Source organism: Camelus bactrianus, chromosome 14 (genome assembly GCF_048773025.1).
Source record: "Camelus bactrianus isolate YW-2024 breed Bactrian camel chromosome 14, ASM4877302v1, whole genome shotgun sequence".
NCBI classification, from domain to species: Eukaryota; Metazoa; Chordata; class Mammalia; order Artiodactyla; family Camelidae; genus Camelus; species Camelus bactrianus.
The window spans coordinates 3,001,310-3,026,620 of NC_133552.1; the positions used below are offsets into that span (position 1 = coordinate 3,001,310).

Below are 25,311 nucleotides of genomic sequence, written 5' to 3' on the forward strand. Positions count from 1 at the left end.
GTGAGACTCATGTTTTTAAAAACTCTTCTACCATGGCATCAACTTAGTCTAGAAATCTGCTTCCCATGCCAGTTGCCACCAGCCACATGTGGTGGTTTAAATTAAGTTAAATGAAATGGAAATGTTAGTAACCTTGTTGCTCTGGCTGCATATCAGGTGGTCACTTACCACACGTGGATAGTAGAGAGGAGCATTTCCATCATCACAGAAAGTTCTACTGAAGTGATGCTGGTCTAACATTCATAACAGTTCTCTGTTTTTTAAAGACTTTACACGTAAACTCCCCAGCCTGGCTTCTAACCCCCACCACAGTCTTGCTCTCTGTACAGATTGAATATGACTTATTAGAAGGTGGTCAGGAAAATCCCTGGGCTGGGGCTCACAGGAGACCTGGTGGAAGAGGAGGGGCCTTACATTCCTTTTTCAAGAGTGAAGGGTACTCCAACAGACAGGAAGTGGTAGAGGATGGTTCTGGGGAAAAGTGCGAGTGTGCAGATGAGTCTAGGAGGCATAGAACGGCTCGGTCTGGTTGAGCGTAAAGGAGGAAGGGGCAACAGGAGAGATGGATTCCTTGTTTTTCGTTCCTTGTTAGGGTTTAATATAGGAAAGTGTCTTCTCATGGTCCCTAGTTTACATTTGAGTTCAACTATCTTCAATCTGCTCTGTCCTCAGAGAACGGGAAAGAGTTCATCCAATAACTGCCAAGAGGGTGGGAACAAGGATGCTGGTGGATAACGTGTGCTTCAGAGGGAAGAGAGATGCTGATGGGAGTGGGAGTGGTCCAGAGATCCTGGAAGGAGCACCGTGGCGATGATCGGTGCCCAGGAGGGAGGGAGGGAGGGGGAAGGACACAGAAAATTCCACAGAGGGTACAGGGCAAGTGGTATCTTCAGAGAGTGGCAGATTTTGGTGATGACCGTATGCAGGAATGCTGGACATTTAAAGAGGAATGGATGGGAGATGACCTAGGGCAGCTCAGGTGTGCTGGGATGCGGTGGATGCGGTCGGAGAGGCACGCGGAGTGCGAGGTGGCAGGAACTGGCCTTCAGCCCTGTGCCCCTCATACCCGCACAGCACCTATGACTGGTGAACTGCTGTCAGTCATTTGCTGGCTGTGTAAGGTTGGGCTCACCGTACTGTCGTCACGGAGTATCATGCTACGTAGACGTCCACGCCTGGGTGGTAATTTTAGCAGTGATGGAGGAGGTTGGGGAGAAGAACAGAGGGTGCTTAGTGATCGGGCCGGCGGCTGGTGGAGGATGTGGCCAGGAGTATTGTTGAGCTGATGGAGTTAAGCCCCCGGGAAGCTGCCGAGCTCACCGAATTACCCAGATCCAAAGTTCCAAAGCGGTGGTTGCTGGTTGAGCCTTGGCATTTCCCTGCGGGCGCTGGCTCTGGTCTGGATGCAGTGCCTGGGGGCGGGCTGCTTCTGTGGCCGGAGGGCAGGGCTGCTGGACCCGAGTCCCTGGAAGACGGCTGCCAGGTGGTGGCTGGCTCTTGGGCAGGTGTTTTCTGCATGACCTGGAATCAGAAGTATTCTTTGGGATGATGTCAGTGGCAGCAGTGTGGCTGTGGGGCTCTGTCCCTAGAATCCAAGCCGGGGTAGAGTTCTCTCTCTGCCTCCCCTTGCTCTGGGACCTTGCGCAGGTCACTGACTCTCCTGGGCCATTTCCTCTTCACAAAAGAGAATGATACTTGCTCTCTCCACCGCCGCAGGCTGGCCGATGTGGGCATGAGAAGAGATTCACGTGGGAGCGTTTTATAAGCTGTAAAACGCTGTGAAAATGCACGTTGTCCATAAGTTGGATTGCAGGGGTGGAAACTGGAGGAGGGAGCCCGGTGAAGATGTCTTTGCAATAATCACAGTGAATGAATGAGGACATGAGTCACGGCCCGGCTCTGGTAGTGGAAAAAAGTAGACAACGGTGGATAGTTCTCGAGTCAGAATTTTAAAGTTGCACTTGGAAATCAGTTAAGCCATGGGGGGACGAAAGAGAGGGAAGGGTCAGGGAAGATACCAGGATTCTAGTTTGAGTGACTGAGAGCATGGCGGTGAAATGAACTGGTATCCAACAGCCGTGCTGGGAAGGACTGGACGCTGACGAAGGCCTTTGCCATAGGCTTGCTGGGTTCCAGGCGCTCTGGGAACATTCAGCTGGTGGGAGGAGATGCCTTGTTGTAAGCACAGGGGGAAATCCAGGCTGGGGTTGGGTCCCAACCACCAGAAGCCGAGTTGGCGAATTTGGAATCAAACGCTGTCACCAAAGAGAGGCCAGGGACCGACTCCTGGGGAGACGATGCCACTCCTCTTACCCTGGGGCCCGGGATTCCTGGGCGCGCGTGTCGCTCCTCTGCTGCCTGGCCTGCATCACTCACCGCGCTGAGTGCTGCACCGCCTGCGTGTTCAGGTCCCCGACGCGCTCTCAAGTCCGGGCGGGCGGTTATGTTCATCTCGGGGACCATGGGATCTTGAACCTAAGTTAAATGCCTAGTAGCCCGCAGTTAAGTGTTTGCACATTTCCTTCGGGATGAACGAAGGCTCTGGATCTCAGGTGGTGATTGTGAGGGAAGGTCCGGAGAGGACTGGGGCAGAGTCGCCGTCAAGGGACATGAAATGAGACCAGTTGATACTGTTAGTGCCGTGCTCCTCTGAGGCTCTACAGATGGATTGTGTGGGTTCAGAACAGAGTGTGGATTAGGAAAAGCAGAAATACAGACGGTCACGGGGATTAGGACAGGCAGGAGCTGGAAGCAGGGGCCCTGCCGATGCCATCAGTTGAAACGCGGTCCCGCTGGAGAGGGGGACCGGGCGGGGCCGTGTCCTCGCGAGAAGAGAGGAGCGCGTGCGCTCGTGCCCAGCGCGGGCGGGGGCTGGAGCGCGTGCGCGGAGGCTGGAGCGCGTGCGGCCGCGGCTCCTGGCTGCCGGCTCCCGCGGCAGGTAGGAGGGCTGGGAGGCGTCCCCTTCGGGGTGTTGAGGGGCCGCGGCCCTGCTGACACCTTGCGTTCAGACATCCAGCCCCGAGAACCGCGAGAGTGCTCTTCCATTGTCTGCGCCCCGCCGGGGCTCCCTGTGGCAGCCCGGGAAGGGGTAGCGGCTCAAGGGACGGAGGCCAAGGCCCCGCGAGCCGCGGACCCGCGCGCCAGGCTCGGGTGTGGGAGGCGGGGAGGAACGCGGCGCGCCGGCAGCTCCAGGCGGGGGCGAGGGCCGCCCGCGGCCGCGGCCCGAGAAGCGCTCTGCGCCCGGCTCTCTGAAAGGAAGGTAAGGGGCTTCCTCCAGCATCGCAAAGCCATCGTTTCCCTTCACGGCCTGCCCGTCTCTGCCGTCAGGGCCTTGGGAGTCCCGGCGTGTGGGTTTGTGGGCGGTGGGTTTCCTTCACAGGTTTTATGACAGGGTCTCCGTGCGTCAGTGTAGGACTGAGGTCTTCCGGTCTGATGGGTCCACCGTGCGGACGGCTCACTGGTGATTGTCGCCTCAGACGGTGCCGTCGACCAGCCTCGGGACATTTTTCTGACGAGAGGGAAACAGTTGGATTTGAAGTGACTGATTCCTTTTGCAACAGCCTCCGGGAAAACTGGGAATTCTAGACTGGCTTTCTGGAGAAAAGAGTCTTTGAAGGTTAGGAAACTGTTTTCAGAAAAAAATAACAAAGGTCTGAGTCCAGGCAGCTGGATGAACCAAAATCGAGGGCCTGGGGGTGGCAAGAGGCCCCGCAGTTTCGTCACCTTTGTCCCCTGTGGTCCCAGATGCAGGAGAACCAGCGTCTTTAATCTGTTTTCCCGGAGCTGCATTGGAAGGTGAGCCTGGGCTCGGTGCCGATGGTTTTAGAAGGTTCTTCCCATATTGGCTGCGGAGTGAAATGGTGTTTCCTTTAACGTCTCCACACTCGTGATTCTTCCGGAGATTGACTGGTGTGTGGTGCTGGGGACAGCAGCACATGCTGGCGGCCGTTGGCTTGGGCAGTGGCCCCTCTGTTCCGTACAGGGCAGGGGAAGGAGGCCAGCAGGGAGCCCTTCTCGTTGTTTCCAGGGCAGTTCCAGGAGCGGCTGTTTCTCCCCAGGGGAAAGGAGATGTGCACCGGTAGGCAGTGTGGACAGGCCTGCTTCCCCGCCGTAGACACAGCCGTTTCATTCCTTCTCCCCCCCACTCCTCCCCTTACTAAAACAATGCCCCCGGCCCTTTGAGAACACTTCAAAGTGATTTACTTGCTGAAAATGTGTGAAAACAGTGATCTGTCAGGGAGACAAGGAGAACCCCAGTGGTCTGTTCCGTTCTGTGTCCTCTTAGAATGGAGAGGAGCAGAGGAGAGCTTTGGGCTGCCCCTGGGGACGTGGTCTGGATGGCCCTCTCCCTGGTCGGAGGGTGAGTCCCGACCAAGTGAAGACACCTGACCATGATCCAGGCCAAAAGAGCACTCTGGTCCTTGGCTGAAGTGCACAAGAAAAACATGTCAAGTGCATGTCAGTCTCTGCGCAGGGCTCTCTGGGCATAACGACACCCGAAGGAAAGCTGGATTTGGGAAAAAAACAAACTGTGATTACTGTTCTTTGTCATTTAGACTGCTCAAGTAAGAAGTGCCATTGCGGTTTTAGTGAAGGTGTAGGAAGCTTCGGGGAAGAGCTGCTCTCAGCAGCCGCACTGCTTTCCCAAGTCTGTCTTCCTCAGCTTCTGCCCTCCCTTGTGGGTTCTGTGGTTCCCTGGACCCTCCCTCCACCCCTTGTCCAGAACCTTGAGTTCTGAGGAATGTGACCGGACGGAGAGGCTGGCCCGCCCGGCCCGCTTCTCGGCTGCTGTTGCCCTTAGTTGTGTTGCTGCTTTACTTGGCCCCAGTTTTCTCCATCTGCCGTGAAAACCCTTACAACTCATCCACGTGTGCTTCCCCCCTTCTTTAGTGGGGTTGCTTTCTGTCTGTGGGGTGCACTGCTGGGGAGGGGCCATGCCCGCTGCTCACGTCCTTCAGAAAGGCACCCTCCGGAGAGTTTCTGCAGGGAGACCGATCGTGTTACACCCCAAGGATTGTTGAACTCGGCGGGTTCTGGGCTGCAGGCTGTGTCCCCCGAGTCCCTGGGCTTTGAGGCCTGCTCTGAGGATGCACATGTGTGTGTTGGCTTAGAGCAGCGATGAAGCCTTCCCCCCTTGGTGGATGGTGACTTAAGGACTATGAGGCGGTGCTCTCACCGGCCTGCTGTCCAGGCCACTGTCTTCTGGCTGTTTTCCCGTGTATCAGCGACTCCCTTATACCTAATAGTCTCACTTTGGATTTTAAAGAATACATTCTAAGTGCAGCTAGAGAGAGACTGTGGTCGTTTGAAAGATTCCTACTAATGGAAACCAGGCAACGAACAGAAGCCAAACATGCAGTTGATCTCTACTGACATTGAATAGGACACAGAGACAGACCATGAGCAGAGAGAGGGTGTGCTAGTACCACAGTGTGAGGTGATTTTAGTAACGGTGCGCAGGGTAAACAGACGAGGAAGCCCGCGAGGAGGGAGGCTGCGTGAATGTGCTGCCCTTGGATGTGAAGCTGTGGCAGCTGCCGCATCCAAGGTGAGGTTCTGGTGGAGAGTGTGGGTGAGCAATTTCTACTCATTCTCCGAGTCAGCCCTTTCTCTGGGCTGTGGTTGGTCCTTTGGGTTGTATGTCTTCTAGATGTATAAGATTCTCAACATGCTTAATTTGGGAGAAGAGTAATGCACTTCTGCTGGATTTAATGTGTACTTCTGCGTGCATACTGTTGGGTGGGACAGGCCCTTTCCTGTTGGCCACAGACCCCACCACTCCTTAATGTCACTGTCATACCTTTATTACCTGCCTGGTGCCCTGAGGTCATTTATCTACATGGTATCCAAAGAGCATTTTCAAATTCTTCCCCAAACAGAAGCAAACAGACAGTGAGGCAGACTTCTATTAGATTTATTCAGTTGACCCTTGAGCAAAGCAGGGGTTAGGGGGCACCCAGCCCTGTGCTGTTGAAAATCCGTATCCTATCTTGATCTCTAAAACAAAGGAATTGCTGATTCATCCAAGGGCTGATAGTGGAAACATTTTGGGTAGAATCAGGTCGTAAACACTAGTTCTTTTGATCTCACATATTGTGATCAAACACAAACTTTCCCCCATACCTAGTTAAAAGTCTGTAAAATGAAAATGCAGGCACTTTATTTACTGCAAAAAATCTGCATGTGAGTGGACCCACCCAAAACCCGTGTCATTCAAGGGTCAGCTGCATTCGTATTTGTCTCGCCCACTGTTTTCTGACAATGGTTTAAAATGAACACCGGAACACTCAAAATTCTTGAGAGGAAGTAAAACTGCTAAAGAATCAAGTAAGAAGGCTTAGGGCCAGGATTATGTTTTAACCACCTAATTAGCCCTTAAATTGGTAACACTGATCTTAGTGGCTGAGCGGAGCAGAGTAGAAAGCATGTATGTTTCATGTTTAGTGAGTGAATAGTTCTGATATTGAATGATTCTGGCTTCACCTTTTTCGATCTTCCTGGAAACATTTTTGCTCCTGGGTTTCCCCTGTACCCAAATGTCACTAAATTAACACAGGCCTTGGAACGCCTGAGAAGCCCTCTCCGTTTCACACACTCCTCTTGAACGTGTTGATGTTGGCTGAGCTGAAGCCAGAGCCTGGGCGCCTGCGACCTGATTGACACCCCCGTGTGTTCTGCTCTGTGGTCGTGGGCCTTCTTCTGGAAAGGCTGTATCGAGTTCGTCCACTGTTGTGAATGAAAATAATCAGCAGGCGAAAGCATAGAATTAGAGACCTCTTGGTATATTTATTTCTGTGTCTCAAGAATTCTGATTTAAAGCAGACATTATTTCAAGTAACGTGAACAGTAGGTCGTTCTGGAGTCTTGGATGAATCAATGTTTTCTTCCCTACTCTCTGAGAAAATCTATTTAAAGCAAAGGTCAGATCTGTACTGGATTTAGAACCTGTTACACGTGAGTCTGGAAAACAGAGCTGCTTCTCTTTTTTTCCCTTCTCTACATAGTTTCAAGCATTAGGGACACTCTGGTCTCCTGCAAATCATCATTTCCCACTTATTTCTGGTGTTTGTAATTTTTTCTTCTGTTCCAGGGTATAAAATATAACCTGTAGCATAGATACATAGCGAATCTGCACCCTTGTGAGTCTGTGGGCTTATTAAATTCAGGGATAACTCAAATCTTTAAGAGTTGTCTTGGAGAAGTTTATTAGGCTTCAAGCTACATCTGAGAAGGTTGTGTTGTGTTTAATGAATATGCTCAAAAATTGAACTCCTTGTCTGCTCTTCCTCCGCTTTCCTCCTCCCTCCAGCCTTCTCCACCTCCACCAGGGCCATCCAGCTGTTGTTGAGGTTAACAGCCCCTCCCCTGGCCTCACGTTGCTATCCAGCCCTGTGGTTCTGTCCTGAAATGTCTTCAACTGCGGCATCTCCCCAGGCAGGCCTCGCCGTGTGTGTGGAACAGAGCTCCTTGGACTGAGCCCTGAATCATTTTTCTTACATGATTCAGAAATTCACCTTTCTCCACCCAAGGCCTTTCCCTCTAGCCCCAAGCCCAGCTCTCCAGAGCTTGTCTAGGGTCCTGCCCAGATGCTGACAGGTGAGAACAGGTGTCCAGCTGCAGTTCCTTTGCAGGCTTGATGCTTCTTTGCCGGAGCTTTCTTTGTCCATCCCTGACCTCCGCTACATTTTCTGGTATTACATCTTCCTCTTTTACTTCTCTTTTAAGGTTGACAATTATAAACTAAGCTCTGTTAATTTTAGTAGTTTTCTCTTGCTCCTTGCCTCTCTCTTTCATTTATTACATTCTTCTTCTTTTCACAGCCTTCTATTGTAGCACTTATCCTGTTTTTTTTTTAATTGAAGTGTAGTCGGTTTACAATGTTGTGTTAATTTCTGGTGTACAGTATAGTGTTTCAGATATACACATCTATATATATTCCTTTTCATATTCTTTTTCATTATAGGCTATTACTGTTGCAGCAAAGTGTGTTACAGCTCAGTGTTATTTACAGCTCAGTGTTATAGCTCAATTGTGACAGCAACCTGGATCCGGGCGAGAGACCAAGCAGCATTCAGAGGGTTGGAGAACTCAGGTTTATTATGCCAGCAGGCCCAGAGGAGTTAGTACTCGAAGCTGTGGACCCTGTCTGTAGGTTTATACAGCCTTTTATAGGCTACCAGTCTAGACTTTGCAACATTTTGTAACATCATATGCAAATGAGGTATAACAAAGGTGACTAATTAGGAACAAACTTTGTAGAAATGGACCAATCAGGAGTGAGGGAAATGGGCCAATCAGGAGTGAGGGAAATGGACCAATCAGGAGTGAGGGAAATGGACCAATCAGGAGTGAGCTCCATTCAAATGAAGCCCTACAAATGGACCAGTCAGGAGTTAGCTCAGGGAACCAATAGAATCTTAGGGGTAAGTTCCACTTTCCTAGAAGTAAGCCATTTCAGAGTTTAAAAAGCGAGGTAATGCCACTGGGCCAGGGAAGTGGATGGTACCAGCAGGAGAGAGTGGCTCTGTCTGGGGGTCCTGCCGATCTTTTTCATGGCGCTTCCCATCTCATTACAAGGTATTGAATAGAGTTCCCTGTGCTCTACAGTAGGACTTTGTTGTGTATCTATTTTATATATAGTTGTGTGTATCTGCAAATCCCAAACTCCCCATTTATCCCTCCCCCTTTCTTCCCCGCTAGTGACCGTAAGTTTGTTTTCTATGTTTATGAGTCTTTCTGTTTTGTAAATAAGTTCATTTGTGTAATTTTTTTAGATTCCACATATATGTGATACCACATGGTATTTTTCTTTCTCTTTCTGGCTTACTTCACTTAGTATGACGATCTCCAGGTCCATCCATGTTGCTGCAAATGACGTTATTTCCTTCTTTTTTATGGCTAAATGGTATTCCATCATATAAACACCACAGCTTCTTTATCCAGTCATCTGTGGATGGACATTTAGTTTGCTTCCATGTCTTGGCTGCTTTAAATGCACTTACTCTGTTTTATTTTCATTCCTGTGTCCCTGGTAGGAAGTGAGTTTCCTGAAGATGGGGAGGTGAGAAGTATTTATCCCCAGTACTTTCTTTGAGCATCACCTATGAGTAACAGCATAGTGTTTGTTGAATAGAGTTTATTAAGGTTTACAAAAATGGTTTCTGATATATATATATGTGAACATTTGGTATATAATACATAGTGTATATATAGTATATAAATATTTTATATATTATACTTTATATATTATATATGTAGTATATATAATATATAGGATATATGTATATATTTTTCTCAGAATAACTTTTCATCTCTTCTCTCAAGCTTTTAGTACTGAGGCTTGGGACCCCTCCCCCTCAAATATGTATACAAAGAAAGAAGCTCTCATAGGCACATGAGAAGTTACTAACCACACTGAAAATGCCACCTTATTCAAAGTTTTAAATAGTTAAGCTGACATTTTATTTTTCCCAATAGAAATGCTGGCCATCTGGAAATCTGTGTGTGTGTGTGTGTGTGTGTGTGTGTGTATAAGTGTTAGGGGTGACGTCTCTGCAGAAAGCTATTTAAGAAACTTCAGGAAACATTCATTCCTCTGGATCCTTTGGGAGTTTTAAATCTTGGAATTTGTACGTTCCCCCAGAATTACCAGTTTAATTTTAGGGGGTAAACCTTCATCACTTAGGGGGAATAAGGAATCTGGCACCTCATCCAGACACGACAGCCCAGGACAGAAGCCGGGCAGCGCCCTCGTGGGGGCCCGTCTCTGTGCCAGTCTCATCCTCCTAGAGATGAAAGAAGACAGTGCTCCTTAAGATGAGAGGGCCCGGCTCGGGCCTGTGGGGCCAGGAACGTGCTGGGAGTGTTTGAGGTAGATCAGCGCCCCCAGACAGGGAGCCATGGCCGGCCCTAGTCATGTGATTCCCACTTCCAGGGGCGAGGGGGTGGGAGGACAGAGCAGCACTGCCCAGGAGCAGGGCTACTGGTGCCAGGTCATGGGGGGCAGGGAGGGTGGGCAGGGCGGGGAGACGGCACGGCCAGCTGTGTCCGTCAGGTGCAGCTGGCGCTGGCTGGGCGGGAACATGGGCCCAGGGCTCCCAGATAGTGTAGGTTTCCAGGAGCAACTGGAAGTCAGGGTTTTCATGTGAAATCTCCTGGTTTTAACATTTGGGCTAAAAAAGTTCGGTTTGGGGATTTTTTTTCTATTACATTTTTTTAAGGTTTGATGCATAACTAACCTAAAATCAAACTATCGATTGTGTTTCTTGGCCACTCAGATCTTCTGTCAGAACATTTTGTCCAGATAAGCGTAAGCTGTTGTCGTTCCACCCATAAGTCAGTGTGTTTTCACGACTGAGGTCCCTGGTGTCCAGGCTCTGGGGGACCCCTGCCCCCTGACCCCAGCACCCACACCATGAACGTGCCTCACACCCATCGGCCAGCTGACCGTCCGGTCCCCGGGGGAGTTGGGCCTGGGGTCCTGGCCGTGTCTCAGTCGCGTTCCTCACTTGCTCTCCGAACGTGTGGGTGGTCCGCTGAGCTGACGTCACCAGGACTTTAAACACTGCCATCGAGGGCCCTTGTCCCAAGATGGGGGGTGATGCGTGGAGGGGCCAGCATGAGCAGGGTGATTCTTGGGATGGGAGTGGTGGTTCTGGTGGGTGGAGGCTCGGGGAGGCCGCGCTTTGTCATCCTGCTGCAGGCTGAGTGCTAGGTTTGCTCTGCTCACCTAGAAGGAGCAGCAAGAAAACTACCCAATGATTTCTGTCTCCGCTCTCCGGCAAGCATTGATGGAGAGGGTGCACAGTCCACCAAGAACCAGCTGTGGATGTTCCGTCAGAACTTTGCTGGCGGAACCAGCGCAGTGGCCGGGGTGGCTTCTGAGAGGCAGTGGCCCCAGAGCAGTGCCAGAGAGGCTCCCTGGTCCCTGAGCATCCCAGCCGGCCTGCCCACCATGGTCTCCCAGGGAACAGTAGGTCCCTCTTAAACCAAAGACCCAACTCTCTCTTCCACAAAGTCACACTCCACTCTCTTCTGTCCCCTAGTCCCTGGCTATGCACCCCACCCCCTGTCCTCCTGTTCCTCTCCCCAGGGATGGGCCCTGTCCACTCCCTGTTGCAGCAAAGTGTGTTACAGCTCAGTGTGACAGCAACCTGGATCCTGGTGAGACCAAGCAGCACTCTGAGGGTTGGAGAACTCAGGTTTATTATGCCAGCGGGCCCAGAGGAGTTAACGCTCCAAGCTCTGGACCTCCTCTGTAGGTTTACACAGGCTTTTATAGGCTGCCAGTCCAGACTTTGCAACATCATATGCAAACAAGGTGTAACAAAGTGGACTAGTCAGGAATGAGCTTTTTAGAAATGGACCAATCAGGAGTGAGCTTAGGGAACCAATAGAATCTTAGGGATAAGTTCCAGTTTCCTAGAAGCAAGTTGTTTTACAGAAGCAAAAAGTGAGATAACGCTGCCGGGCCAGGGAACTGGATGGCGCTGGCAGGAAAGTAGTGGCCCTGCCTGTGGGTCCTGCTGGTCTTTTCATGGGGCTTCCCACTTCATCCCCCCCACCCCCAGCTGGAAGCTTACACTTATCTCCGGCTCTCTCTTGTCCTCTGACCACTCACTATGTGTCCTTTTTCTTAAGTGCTATTTCTTGGTCTTGTCTCCATTTTCCCAGAGGACGTGAGACCCTGAGCATCTGAAGCCCCTCAGCAGGTCTGTGTGCTCGTCCACTCCATTTTCCACATGTGATCATCTGGGTGGTATTTTTGTACGTAGAAACCTGTGCTGGCTCCCCGCAGGCTCTGGGAGGGAATTCTAATGCTTCCAGCCTCCCCTCCCCGGCCCGCCCTGACGCCTAACGCCTGGGGGTCACCGTGCCTTCCAGGCCTGCGGGCCTGCTCCTGGCCATGCCCATGCAGTCATCTTTGGCTGGAGTGGGCCCTTGTCTGTGTCACTTTTTCTTTCTCTCTGGGCCTCTCTACCCCTTGAAGCTTCTGTAACTAATAGACTCTTGATGGCTTAAGGTGATGTAAAGGATTTTTTTACCCGGCTCTATATTGCAGTGTAAACTTCTGTCCCATGACCTCGAGTCCTTGCTGGTCTGTGTAGAGAAGGGACAGGTGGGGAGGGTCCCAGTCTGCCTTAGAGCCCACCTCCGCCTTCCCCGGCTGGTGATGGGTTCACCGCCCTGTCAGGTGCCCAGGTGCACCTGTCATCAGTGTGGAGTCTCCTGCGGAAATGAGACTTCTCTGGTATTTTTTACTTATTTGGTTTTATTTATTTATTTTTAAAATGTACACATCAGAGAGTGTGCCCCCTGACTTTACCAACTGGAGACTGTCATTCAGAAAGTCTTCCTAGTTTTCAGGGCGCCAACAGGGGTCCACAGAGACATGAGATGTTCTCTTAATGCTGTGGAGGATTTGTGTGCAGCTGTTCTCTCCTCTCACCAAACACTCAGCCTCCCCGTCGCCTGCCGATTCAGGGAAAACTGAGGAGGCCCCGTTGGCAGGCTCTTTCCGGAACTGGGCCAGTGTGTGTATGTGGGGACCAGCTGCAGCCGGGGAGCCTGGGGTGGCAGCCTGTCTCAGCTCTCCGGGTCCTGTGCTTCGGTTTTAGTGGACAGTGGGTGGGCGCTCACAGTCCCATTTTCTTCCCGTGGCCGCAGTCTTCTCTGTCTCTGCACAGCCTGCAGCTGCCACATGTGCATTTGGAATTTTTTATATGATCTGCCTTCACCATTTCTCTTTCAGATTTTTTTTTTTTTTACTGTTTTTGTTTACACAAGTCTAAACATAGTCTGGACACATTATAATTCCTCTAGGAGTCAAGATGCCTTTAGAAGTATTAAGTGCAATGGCTGTATTATTGAAATATTAATGATAAAAGCTTAAATCCCCAACGTCAGGAAATTAACCAGTTGATGTTATGATGTTCATTTCCTTACGCGGAATCCATGAGGTTTATTTCAAAAGTTTGTGAGTGTTTATGAAGAAACTGATTTATCATATAGCAAGTAAGTAGTTCAAGAATTGAGAAGACTTTGTGCTACAACGATGTGCTTCCTGTGATGACATAGCAGATATTAGCCTTTGTCACTGGGAAGCCATGTACGTCTTCAGTTTGCAGTTGGTGTTTCATCTTTTGGTGGGAGATAACAGCACTCGTCTTCCTTTGCCCAGGTGTGCCTGCCATACTCACAGGGTTCATTAAAAACTCCCTAGCAACTTTCTCTGCAGTACTTTCTTGTTAAATTTCTAAACTCGATCACCATGGTGTTTGGTTTGGGCTCTTTCTAATTCCTCCAAGAATCAAGGTAACCTTAGAAATACTAAGCGCAATGACTGTTCTGTAGATCTGTGAAAAGGTACCAGTTTAAATCTTCAGAGGTCAGGAAATTAAGTAACTAAGCTAAGATGGTTATGCTCACAGTAAAATTATTCCTGGTTAATGTGATTATTTTACTTTGTCTTATTTTTTTAACCCTTTTTTTAGTTGAAGTGTAGTTAATTTACAGTGTGTCAGTTTCTGGTGTACAACATCATGTTTCAGTCATATACATACATACATACCTTCCTTTTCATCTTCATGTGACAATTTGAAATGTGATTCATCGTGTCCTCAAAATATACAGAGACTTCGATCTGGACAGATGTGTGACCAGCAACTGTTCGTGGAATTCCAGAGGGTCAGTTTATACACGGCTGAGTGATTGCTCACAAGTGCTGATTCCACGTTCCTCCTGCGGGAAGCTCATGCTTTGAAATCATTGCTTAAAGAGAAAGGGTGATCTTCTCTAAGAAGAATTCCACATCCCAATAAACTGCAGAGTGATCTGTAGTCAAGGGTCAAAGAGCAAGTGCCTTCTCAGGCATATAAGTTATTTTTGATATCTTCTTATACCCAGCGGTTCAAGAACATATTTGTTTAGCCTGTACAAGGGTTCCTGGTACTGAAATAAAAAATCTAGTTTTTTGGAAGAAAATAAATTAAGCGTATTACGTTTGCTATTTAATATCTTTTGAGAAGTGAAAGAAAGTACGTCTTTTCACCGGATTTTTTTAGCCTCTGTGATTTGAGCTCTGTCACAACTGTTGGTCACATTTTCTTTCGATAAACAGTGGTGATTGATAGTTTTCAAACTTTCGAGACCCTGAAGCCTAAGTGAATAAATGGTCTCTTTCTTTTAAATGACACTTGTTCACGAGCAGCTGCTGCTGGGTTTCTCTCATGCGCTGACTTCCTGACTCTCCTTGAAGGCTGCCCAGGACGCCTTTGCAGGAAAATGTAGATCTTTTAGGCATGTGAGATGTAAAAAGGAAAGAAGAAACGGAAAACACTAGGCTATCTCAGCCCTGAAGAGGGCTTCGTGGGGCAGCCTAGGCACCCGGTTGTCATCCCCCAACACGAAAGCTGTCCTGGTGTCCTCTGTCCTCTGTGAATTCGCTCACTGCTCTTAGTCGTGTGTTCTGAAATTACAGCAGATAGAAGCTGATTTAATTCAGTAAGCACTAAAACCATTGGACACCATTAGTCATTTGGGAAGTGCAAATTAAAACTACTCAGTCTAGCACCCTGTACACATTAGAGTGGCTGAAATGAAAAAGACCAGTGGTGGAAGTGTTTGCAAAAATGGGGCAGAGCTAGGAGACTGGCGAGAAGGCAAAGTGGTGCCAGCACTTTGGAGAACCGTCTCGCAGTCCCATAGAAGTAAACTTGCACGTGCTCTGTATGTATCTGTAGAGGGTATGACAGACTGATCCCAGCCTTACGTATCTACCCGAGAGCAATGAAAACATACGTCCACACAAAGACTGGTATGTGAATGTTTATAGTAGAATTGTTCAGAATATCCTAAAAGTGGAAAAAAAAAAACCCCAGCGTACAATAATCAGTGAGTGGACAAATTACAGCATCGCCACACATTGGAATCGTATTTGGAAACAGAAGGGAATAAACTACTGATTAGTGCCGAACACTGGACAGACCTCAAAGAACGAGGCTAAGTGAGCAGGCCAGGCAGGAAGACTGAGCTCTGACTCCTGTTTGTGTGGCATTCCAGAAAAGGCAGAGCTGTAGCCCTCGATCAGTGACGGCTGGATGCTGGGGTGAGGGGACCGGGCTGCCTGCAGAATGGCGGGCGGGGACATTCTGGGGTGGTGGAAATCTTATGTCTTAACTGTAGAGGAGGTCACGTGACCACCTGGAAGAGGGATTCTTGGCTGGCCTACGTACACTGTTGTTACTACCCTGCACAGAAACATCCCTGGTGGATGACTTGCGTTACTACGCTTCACTTAGTTGTATGTCTTGAAACCCCTTTGTGTACTTTTGGCAAAACTCATTGAGATGTATGCTTAACATCACTCAGCTTCATGTTCATTTTAACTCATTGAAGCTGATTCACGAAAGCAAAACAAATCCAGAAACCTTCTATAGAGGCTCATGTGCTAGTGCAAATTCAGTAAATTAGGCTGCTTTATTCCGAGAAGCTCATTTTTTTTATTGGAAATAGAAACATTCTGTGGGAGGTAGAGATGGCCAGTGTAGAGAAATGCCTGATGGGGGTGGCGGTAAAAGGTGACCAGAGGGTACTAGCCGGACACTTGGGCGCTGGGAGCAGGAGGCCACATCATCTCTGGAGGATGTTTGCTACGTGCCTGTGCAGTATCATCCCATCTTCCTTGAAATTATTCGTGTTCTAGGAAATCTGCAATGTTATACATTTAAAAGAGGTCCCCCTGGTTGGCTAATGAACTTGAAATTTTGAGAGACTCACAGCATGTATGATTGGTGTTTGGTCCTCAGTTTTACAAAAACTTTGACACCCATTAGGGTCCATCAGTGTGAAAGCATTGGGAGTATTAGTGTTGTCAAGAAAGGGGTATGATCATACTGGAAATGAACATGATAGTAAAAGCAAACAAACACACCTGGCAGTGGCAGGTGAGTGCGGTACCTGGCGTGAGAGGTGGACAGTGGGAGAGATCTGTGCAAGAGGAGCGTGTGATGCTGAGGAGACATGTGGCGAGGGACCAGCACAAGGAATAGCAGGATGGGAGAACCACAAACCCATTCTGCACCGTGGTCTAGAGGATGAGCGTGGTCCTCAGATGCTCACTCGCCCGAGGTTAATTCGGGAGAAGGTTGTTTGTAGTTCTCTCTCGAACTTGAAGGCTGAGTGTGATTCGGTTGAGTGGCCGCTCATGAAACTCTAGCGTCCTGGCTTTCAGCATCATCAGCTCCAAGCCAGTTGGAATTTGCAGAGCATCAAAGTGAGGGCCGAGGCAGCTGCTGCTACTAAGATGTGTCAGAAATCACTCGTGACGCTGCCAAGCTCCCAAGAGGGGAGAGGGTTACCTGCCTTGACAGAGTTCAATGCTGCTGAAATGGTTTAATTTTGAGGAAAGATCCCTGCTGTCTGCAGATTGGTAGAAATGCAACCAGGTTCTAGAAATTGTCATCTTTCCTGGTTCATTTATTAAATCCAAGGTGGTTCACAGTAGAACTACCTTTCAGATCCCACTTGCTCGTGGGTGGAGGGGGCTGCACTTTAGCCGTGCTCAGGGTCCATCAGGTAAACCTTTGATCTGTGCATCAGCAGAGAGAACCGTTCCCTGAGCTCGTAGGGTAGCCCTGTCCTGGTGTGTATATAATCTTCTTTAAGATCCGGAAACACAGGGGCGAGTGCCGACCTTACTGACAAGACGTGCGGAGCTCCCTGTGCAGCACGTCTAGGGAAAAGCGTGTGTCTGGCGTGGCTGAGATATCCGTCTTCAGACACCATCGCCCACTTTTGGCTTTAAGTCATGTGTATTTCAACTGTGAAAGAAAATAAAATTGCAGAACACATGTGAAAGGCTGAAAATATATTTTTAACACTCATGCCTACAAGGCAAGCTCTAATTAAGAATTTTCGAATGTTTCATATTCATATCTTTCAGGGAATGAACCCCCAGCCCCAACTCCCTGTGCCCCTCGTAACAGCTAAGTCCACTGTAACTTTCAGTAATTGGTTTTTTATTAAAATAAGAGACCGCAGTATAAATTTTAGCAACAAGGCTTAATAGGCATTAACGGGCCCTGGGATCCAACCACAATCTGTAACATCGTTCCTTTGGGAAAATAGATTCTAAGTGCCCAATAACTAACTTACAAATAGACTCTTGAATCATAGTCCATTTGAGAATAAGGAACTGTTTGTGATAGTAATACCTCCGATTGGCTTGCTCTGGAACGGCTCAGAAGGGACCTATATTCTGCCGCATGTGTGTGGTGAGCCAAGCCAGTCTGGGTTTGATCGAAGATTCTTGCTGAGTGGCCACTGAAAGCGGAGGAAGTAAAACCTAAGTAGAGGCTGGAGATGCGTCAAGGGCGGGGCTGGAAGGATGGGTCTGGAGGGGTATTAGTGGTGGGAGAGGTTTTCAGCCTCAAAGGTGAAGCTGTGATTCTGAGCAGATGAAGGGAGCAGTTCAGGGTGGTTCAGGTAAGGAGGGAGGTTAGATGGAGAGGACCTTGATGGCAACAAGGCCAGAATACAGGGAGCAAGAAGAATCGAGAATCATCATTTTTTCAGGAAAATGTACCAGGGAGGCTGAACAGCCCACGAGGAGTGCAGACAGATGCCTTCACGCCCTATAAATAATCTCTTAAAGATGGTATGGTGAAGGTTTGGAATCAAGACTTAGACGCATCAATTCATTTCTGAAGTCAGCAAATTTACTGAGCACCTGCTGTGGACTTGCATGAGCAGACGTTGGCAAAGGGAGTTTCGGCCTTCATTGAATTTACAGTTTAGTATAATTTCAGCCAAACACAGAAATGGGCCGAAGCAGCCTGGGTATGATGGCAGTGACGTCTGCGGCCTGCCCACGGGGGAGTAGCAGCTCTTCACTGTCTCCTTTGTTTCGGGGCCTACCACCCTGGTTGCACGGTAAGACCTCTGGGGGTGGATAGCACGGGTTTCAGCAGGCGCTGCAGTGACTGCGCCGTGCTTGGCTGATTGTAATGGGTTTGACTCGTGTCGCTGCTGAACTGAACCCTTTAAGCATCAGAAAACTAGTGTTTGTTAACGTTCTGTACTCTTGACCAGTGTGTGGGGAAATGACTGGTTAATGGAATATAAACGTGAAATTTCTTTTATTGCTGTTGTGGGGTTTAGTAAAGGTGCTCTGGCTGCTGGTGGAGAGCACGGCCGCCATGTTTCTACAACGTGCAGTTCAGCACAGCCATCGGATGGTTACTCCCATGGGCATCACCTTCTCCCACTGGCCTTGCCCCACCCACCCCCTCCGTGTGTTCGCAGCCTCACCTCCTATGCTGCGGTCCATGCCTGCATCTGTCACTATAGTCACCATGTTAGAGCAGAAGACTTGCTCCAGACAATAAATGTGATAGTCTGGTGCTTGTGCAGTGACTGTGTGCCTGTGCTGTGCTATGGTTGCCAATATGTCTTTTCATCTCCAAATCCTCTATGCCAGGGAGACTGCAGCATCGCCAGCAGGCCCAAGGAGTGGCCTTTGGTCTTAGTCAGCTTGGGCTGCTGTAACAAAAGCACCGTAGACTGGGTGGCTTAAGCAACAGGAATTTACCCCTGGTAGTTGTGGAGGCTGGAAGCCCAGCATCAAGCTGTCAGCGTCTGATGAGGGCTCACTTCCTGGTTTGCAGAGGGGCTGTCTTCTTGCAGTGGACCCACGTGGCCAGAGGGGGAGATTAGAATTGAAGGTGGAGGGAGGAAGGGGCAGGGAAGAAACTCTTCCTGCCTTTTCTTATAAGGGCACTAATCCCATTGTGAGGGCCCCACCCTCATGACCTAGTGACCTCCCAAAGAGATCCTATCTTCAGATACATTGGGGATTAAGGTTTTCACAAGCAGCCCAGGCTGAGCCCCCTTGTCTGGGCCAGGGAGGTTCTTTTTCTGCATGAATTTGCATGGTCAGTAATGAAACCCATGCTGAGGTTGGAACAGCACAGGTTTCATTCAGTGACAAAGAATGGAGAAGCAGGAACTTAGTTCACAGGTCAGCCTCTCAGCTTTCGGGTGGGTGGAGACACCATTTGATAGGAGGGTCGAGGTAAAAGGGAGGGAGCTGGAAAGAGCGGGAGGAATGTCGTGACTGCTCCCAGAACAGGGGTGTGGTCTGGAGCCAGAACTCAGGCAGCACTACTTTTCAGTCACTTGGCTTTTCTGGTTGTTGTCATGGTGATGGCCAGCTGCCGTGGTGGGTGCGTGATTCAGGAGTTAGTGTGTGACAGTGGGTGGAAGAGGCTCAAGGTCACTGGAGGTCAACTCCTCCGCCATCTTAGGCCTAGTTGGTTCTAACCAGTTCTTGTTTTTTTCTTTGCAGCTGCCTTCTGAGACTTAGATAAGGGCAGCTGTTTTCCTTTCGAGGGAGGGGCAGGGGTGTGATCCTGGGGCCCCGGGGGGGACATCAGGAGCCTAGTGTTCTCAGCACGATTCTGCCATTTGTATTCCCTTTGCTCAGGCGTGATCTGGCGGTCTGGCCCCTAGGACACCCGAGTCTCCCATACCAGTAGGTGGTCAGCTGCCGATAGTCAGGCCTCCTTACTCCCTGCTTCCTGCTGGACAGCCTGTCCTCATGCATGCTCCACAAGTAGCCCCAGTAGAGAAAGTGCCCTTTGTAATATCACCATCTCTGCTTGTCTCCACCTGTGCTCTGCCCCCTTAAGGAGAAGCCACAGGAAAGGTCTTCACATCTCAGGGATTTGTATCCTCAGCCTTTTCCTCCATAAACCCACGGAAGAGGCTGATGGGCGTCAAGGACCCTGGGCTAGACCGTGCCTCTCCCACAGCACTGGCCCACTGTCCACGGCCCAGATCTGCGACCCAGCCTCATCACTTTGGTGAGGTGTTTCCCAGGAGGGTTCTCTGTCCACTGTGCACTGAGCCCGGCGGCACACCCTCCGGAACTGCCCAGACTGTTCCCAGTTCCCCGGTGAACCCCCCCAGGCTCCCAAGCTGGCGTTTCCCAAAGTGGGTGGAACTTTCTCCTCTACCTAGATTCGAAAGGGCAGGCTGTTTGCACAGATAAAGTAAACATAGATGTTTTGTTGAGATTCAGAATTACACAACTAATCAAGAATGAGATATAGAAAGTGTCCTTTAGTTTTTAGTCAAAGTCAATTTACCTTTTACTCTAGGGCATGATTCTATCCACTCTTCTGTTAGTACGTGGACAAAGCAGGCACTGTCACTGATGGCGCTGACGCACTGCCTGGCGTGGGAAGCTCCCAGCGAAGACATAGTAATGGGAAGGGGAATGGGTTGTACAGGGCTCATCACGTGCCCGGCAGGTCACACTCAGTAGCTCAGTTTTCATAACAAAAGTGCTAGGAAGTGAGTATTCGCTCCGTTTTACACGAGAAAACTGCTGTGTAAAGAGGTTCAGAGGTCGTAGTTGGGGGGTTGGGACGAGACCCCAGGCCACCTGATCACTGAGTGGGAGTTGGGACGAGACCCCAGGCCACCTGATCACTGAGTGGGGGTTGGGACCAGACCCCAGGCCACCTGATCACTGAGTGGGGGTTGGGACCAGACCCCAGGCCACCTGATCACTGAGTGGGAGTTGGGACGAGACCCCAGGCCACCTGATCACTGAGTGGGAGTTGGGACGAGACCCCAGGCCACCTGATCACTGAGTGGGAGTTGGGACCAGACCCCAGGCCACCTGATCACTGAGTGGGAGTTGGGACGAGACCCCAGGCCACCTGATCACTGAGTCACAATCGTGCCGTCAGCGCGTCTTGTTTTGACATTGTCAGAGTCTCTTGTTGAGAAGGAAGATTGAGCAGAAACACTGCTCACTTTGTGATGTAGCTGACCCTCAGTTTAATGAGCGGTAGGATTCCCGCTCACTCATGTATTTCTTAACAGTAACTGATGTTATCGTGTGATAGATTACATGTAAGTGTAACTTAGTGGGCAAAGGACAGTTGTCTGGACAGAATAATTTCAGCAGACTTTGGTGGATCCTTGATTAACTTAAAGCATTTTTTTTTTATTGTGAACCAAAAATTGTATTCTTGTATTTCAACCAGTTATCTTGCTCATAGTCATAAGTTATGATACCCGGAAAGATCAGAACATCATTTTTTAATCTTAAAAATGATTCTGTGCTTTAATTCCATCTGATGATAAACATCACACCAAGGCAATTACTTTGGCTGGTAGTAATTTTATATTTTGTGTGTGTGTGTGTGTGTGTGTGTATATATATATATATATATAAGTATAGTCAGTTTGCAAGGCTGGTAGTAATGATTTAAAAGGTATTGGCAGTTTAATTAGATATTTTCTGTAACATGAAAAAATTATTTCATTCTTACTCTGATGATAGATGGAGAGAAATGGTTTACTTTGAAGAGCTCAGCAGAGTACAGAAGTTAATCCTTTGTGTTATTTTTATATTTGCTAATATCTTTTGGATGCTTTCAAGATGACCTTGTGCGAACTGAGAAATGCTTGGCATTTAAGCGCCAGCAATGTTACCTTTTCCCAAAAAACACTTGTTTACTTGGAGTTTCCTGTTCTAGGGGCACCAAGAATAACATGTATGTAGTATAAAGGAGAGGAGAGAAACAGTCACAAGAACATAAGTCACAGTCATAAGAACATTAGTAATTAAAGTTCCAAGGGGGAAGAGTTTGCAAACTCTAGATCCACGGCTGACTGCAGCCGGAGTAGGTTACTGTAAGTATCAGATGTCAGTATTGCTCCAGGGGTGCTTCCCCCCAGAACGCAGACCTGGAGGGCAGCCCAGGAGATTATAATGAATAAATATGCCAGGTTGAGCTGTGTCTGTATGTTTTACATCACAGTGGCCATATTCTCATTTTTCAGGGGCTTCCTTTCGATTTCTGGGTCTTTTGTCTGCCTTTGTGAAACTTCTGTTTTTTGATATATTGAAATGCTCCCCCCCAATCTCGTTTCAGGCGACGCGGGCAGCCATCACCCAGCACTGCGCGGACCTCGGGGGCCTGCTGGGCAGGGAGAACGACGTGGCCCTCATTATCGACGGCCACACACTGAAGTATGCGCTGTCCTTCGAGGTCAGGAGGAGCTTCCTGGACCTGGCCCTGTCGTGCAAGGCTGTCATCTGCTGCAGGTGGGCGTGGGAGTGCTGCCCGGGATCTGCGCTCTGACGCATCTGCAGCCCATGCTGCCGTAAAAGAACCAGTGCCTGGGAATTCTAGGGGTGACGTTTTGGGGTGAAAAAGTGCAAAACAAAAATTCAAACAAAAAATAGAAACTCAACTGTCCACTCCCAGATTTTCTGGAAGGCAGTTAGTGGGTTTTACATTTTTGTTTCACTTACTGTCTTCTGAGAAGACAGAAGTGATCAGAGCCAGGGTGGGATAAAGTGGGAGAATGTGGCCTCAGGCTGGTGGGGGCATTAGAAGGGCCCCGGGGACTTGGTTCCTCGGTTCTGGAGGGGTGCGCTCGACCTCCAAGCCTTGTGGGACCTTGGTGCTGCTTTTCTGTTGGATGGTGGATATTTGGTTGGGGCCATGCTCTGCCAATTTTTGTTTTAGGATCTAACCAGACACCTTTGTTGACTTTTCTTGAAGTCTGGGAAAGTGTTTTAGGGTGGGATTGTTACATCCCATAGATGACCAGCCATGCAAGGTCCAGTTTTCACAGAGATCTGAAAGTCAGGCAAATTATAGGTGTCCCTCAGAGACACTACAGGTCTACAGGCTTGGTTCCAGTGAATGGCTATGAAGCCATGATGTGAATCCCGTGAACGTCTTGTTTTCCCAGTGCAGACAGAAGTCGTGTTCACACTATACTGTGGGCTGTTAAGTGTGCCATAGCATTATGTCGAAAAAAACCAATGTCCACACCTTAAGCCAAAAATACTTTATTGCTAAAAAATGTTCACCATCGTCTGAGCCTTCAGTGAGTCATGATCTTTTAGCCGGTCGAGGGTTTGGAATATTTCAAGAATTACTAAAATGTGACGCAGAGTCGAGAAGATAGAAAGTGAGCAAATGCTGTTGGAAAAATGGTGCCAATAGACTTGCCTGACGCAGGGTTGCCCCAAGCCTTCAGTTTGTAAAAATAATACGGTATCTATAAAGCACAATAAAGCAAAGCATGATAAAATGAGGTGTGATCGTATACAGAAAATAAACTCTGTAAAGATGGGTGGCACCACCCCAGCTTTGCAGTAAACAGCTTCAAAGGTGAGAGGGACCGTCCCACTTCTGAAAGCCCTTTGCTCAGGCAGTCAGTCCTGTGTGTGCGTAAATGCTCAGTGCCTGTTACTGGATTAATAGCTTCATTTGTGCCTGCTCTTATATTTTATGGTTATACACTGTTTTGCATTTTTTGGATTTCTTAAAAAAATGACCTCGGTTGAAGTGTAGGTCATACACTTTTACATGCATTGTGTTTGTTGGTGTTTTCTCAGAAGCCAGTTGTTAGAGGGCTTTTTAACTCCTTGCTGCGCTAGTCCTTTAAGAACACCCACTGTGGGTTCGAGCATGGTCCAGTTGGAATAACTAGTGTCACATTGACGAGTGACCTTATTAGAAGGCCCTAGTGACATCACCCGCCACACCTGTCTGCCCCAGCCTCCCGGCACTGCCTGTTGGAATACCCAGCAGATCTGAGGGCAAGCTCACCTGCCGGCCATTCTCTCTCCCACGTCTTCCCAGCCTTGCCGCCTCCTCCCTGGCTGTTTCCTGTACAACACCAAAGAATCTGTTGCCATTTCCTTACGAATATACCTCCCCCAAAACCCTGAGTGTCTGTCCTCATGTAACGATTTTCCCTGTCATTCTATTCTACTGTCCTGATCTCCTTTGTTTACTTTCAAACCTGCTACCAACAGCCAAGGAGGCTGGAGTGACTAGTGGAGCATCTGGGATGGAAAAGCGTGCTACTTTTGTGCTTGTGGTTGCAGGATGTCCAAGGACCGGGGGGTGAGGAACACATTCAAATGTGTTTGGGTGTTTTGCCTTTAAGTCAGGAAGCTCGGTGCTGCTGTGAGGGATGCGGGACGGGGAGGAATGACCAGAGCATCTGGAAATGAAAAACTATGCTTCCTGGTTTTACAGGGGTCTCTTTCCCTTTAAAAAAAAAAATCTTCATTGAGATAAAATTCCCATGCCATGCAGTTCATTTAAAGTGTGTAACAGTTCATTGGCTTTTAGAATAGTCACAGAGTTTTAGAACTGTTATAGCCAATTTTAGAATATTTTGATCACCCCCCAAAGAAACCCCTTTATCAATATCAGCCCCCACCCCCCTCACCCTCCCAGCCCCCCTCACTACTAAACAACCACTGATCTGCTTTCTCGTCTCTGTAGATTTGCCTATTTGGGATATTTTATAGGAATGCAGTCATTAAAAATATAGTCTTTTTTCTGACTGGCTTTTTTCACCAAACATCATGTTTTCCAGGTTCACTCCTGTTGTAGCATGTGTTTGAACTTCATTCCTTTTCATAACTGAGTATTATTCCATTGGAGAGAGAGACCACGTCTATTCATTTTGTTGAACATTTGGATTACTGATACTTTTTGACTGTTATGGGTAATGCTGCTCTGAAGATTCAGGTGCAAGTTTTTGTGTGGATTTGTGCGTTTATTTCTCTTGGGTACTTACCCAGGAGCAGAAGTGCTGGGTCAGGAGGTAACTGTGTTGAACCTTTAGAGGACCCATCAGACTGGTTTCGAGTGTATTCACCCTTGTATGCTCCCACCAGGGGCGTGTTGGTGTGTCAGTGTTCCAGTTTCTCCACATCCCTGCCAACACTTGTTATTATGTTTCCTTTGATTGGTTAGCCTAGTGGGTGTGAGTTGGTGTCTCACTGTGGTTCTGATTTGCATTTCCCTGATGATGAATCTTTTCATGTGCTTGTTGGCCATTTGTGTATCTTCTTTGGAGAACTGTCTGTTCAAGTCCTTTGCACATTTTTAATTGGATTATTTGTCTTTTTATGACTGAATTGTAAGAGTTCTTTATATGCTCTGGGTACAAAGTATTTTTAATTGAAGTACAATCAGTTACAGTGTGTCAGTTTCTGGTGTACAGCAGTGTCCCAACATGCATACAAAGCATTTTTATTAGATATAAGATTTCAAATTTTTTTTCTCATTCTGTAGGATGTCTTTTCATTTTCCTGACAGTGTTGTTTGCAGACAAAAGATGTTGACTTTGATGACATCCAGCTTCTGTGTTTCTTCTTTTGTCCCTGGTGTTTTGGTGTCATATCTGACAAGCCCACTTTTCTAAGCAGCTGATAACTGTGCCTTCTTTCCTGGATCCCACGGGGGCACTTCAGAT

At 48.5% G+C, this 25,311-nt stretch overlaps 1 protein-coding gene across 2 annotated transcripts in view; it reads left to right on the forward strand.

Annotated features, from left to right (window-relative positions):
• ATP8A2 (ATPase phospholipid transporting 8A2) overlaps window positions 1-25,311 on the forward strand; it is a 416,513-nt gene that overhangs the window by 156,952 nt on the left and 234,250 nt on the right. For both annotated transcript variants that reach the window (XM_074377942.1, XM_074377943.1), the window contains exon 25: window positions 21,951-22,123. In XM_074377942.1, coding sequence (XP_074234043.1) covers window positions 21,951-22,123 — 173 coding nt within the window. The remainder of the gene's footprint in view (window positions 1-21,950; window positions 22,124-25,311) is intronic.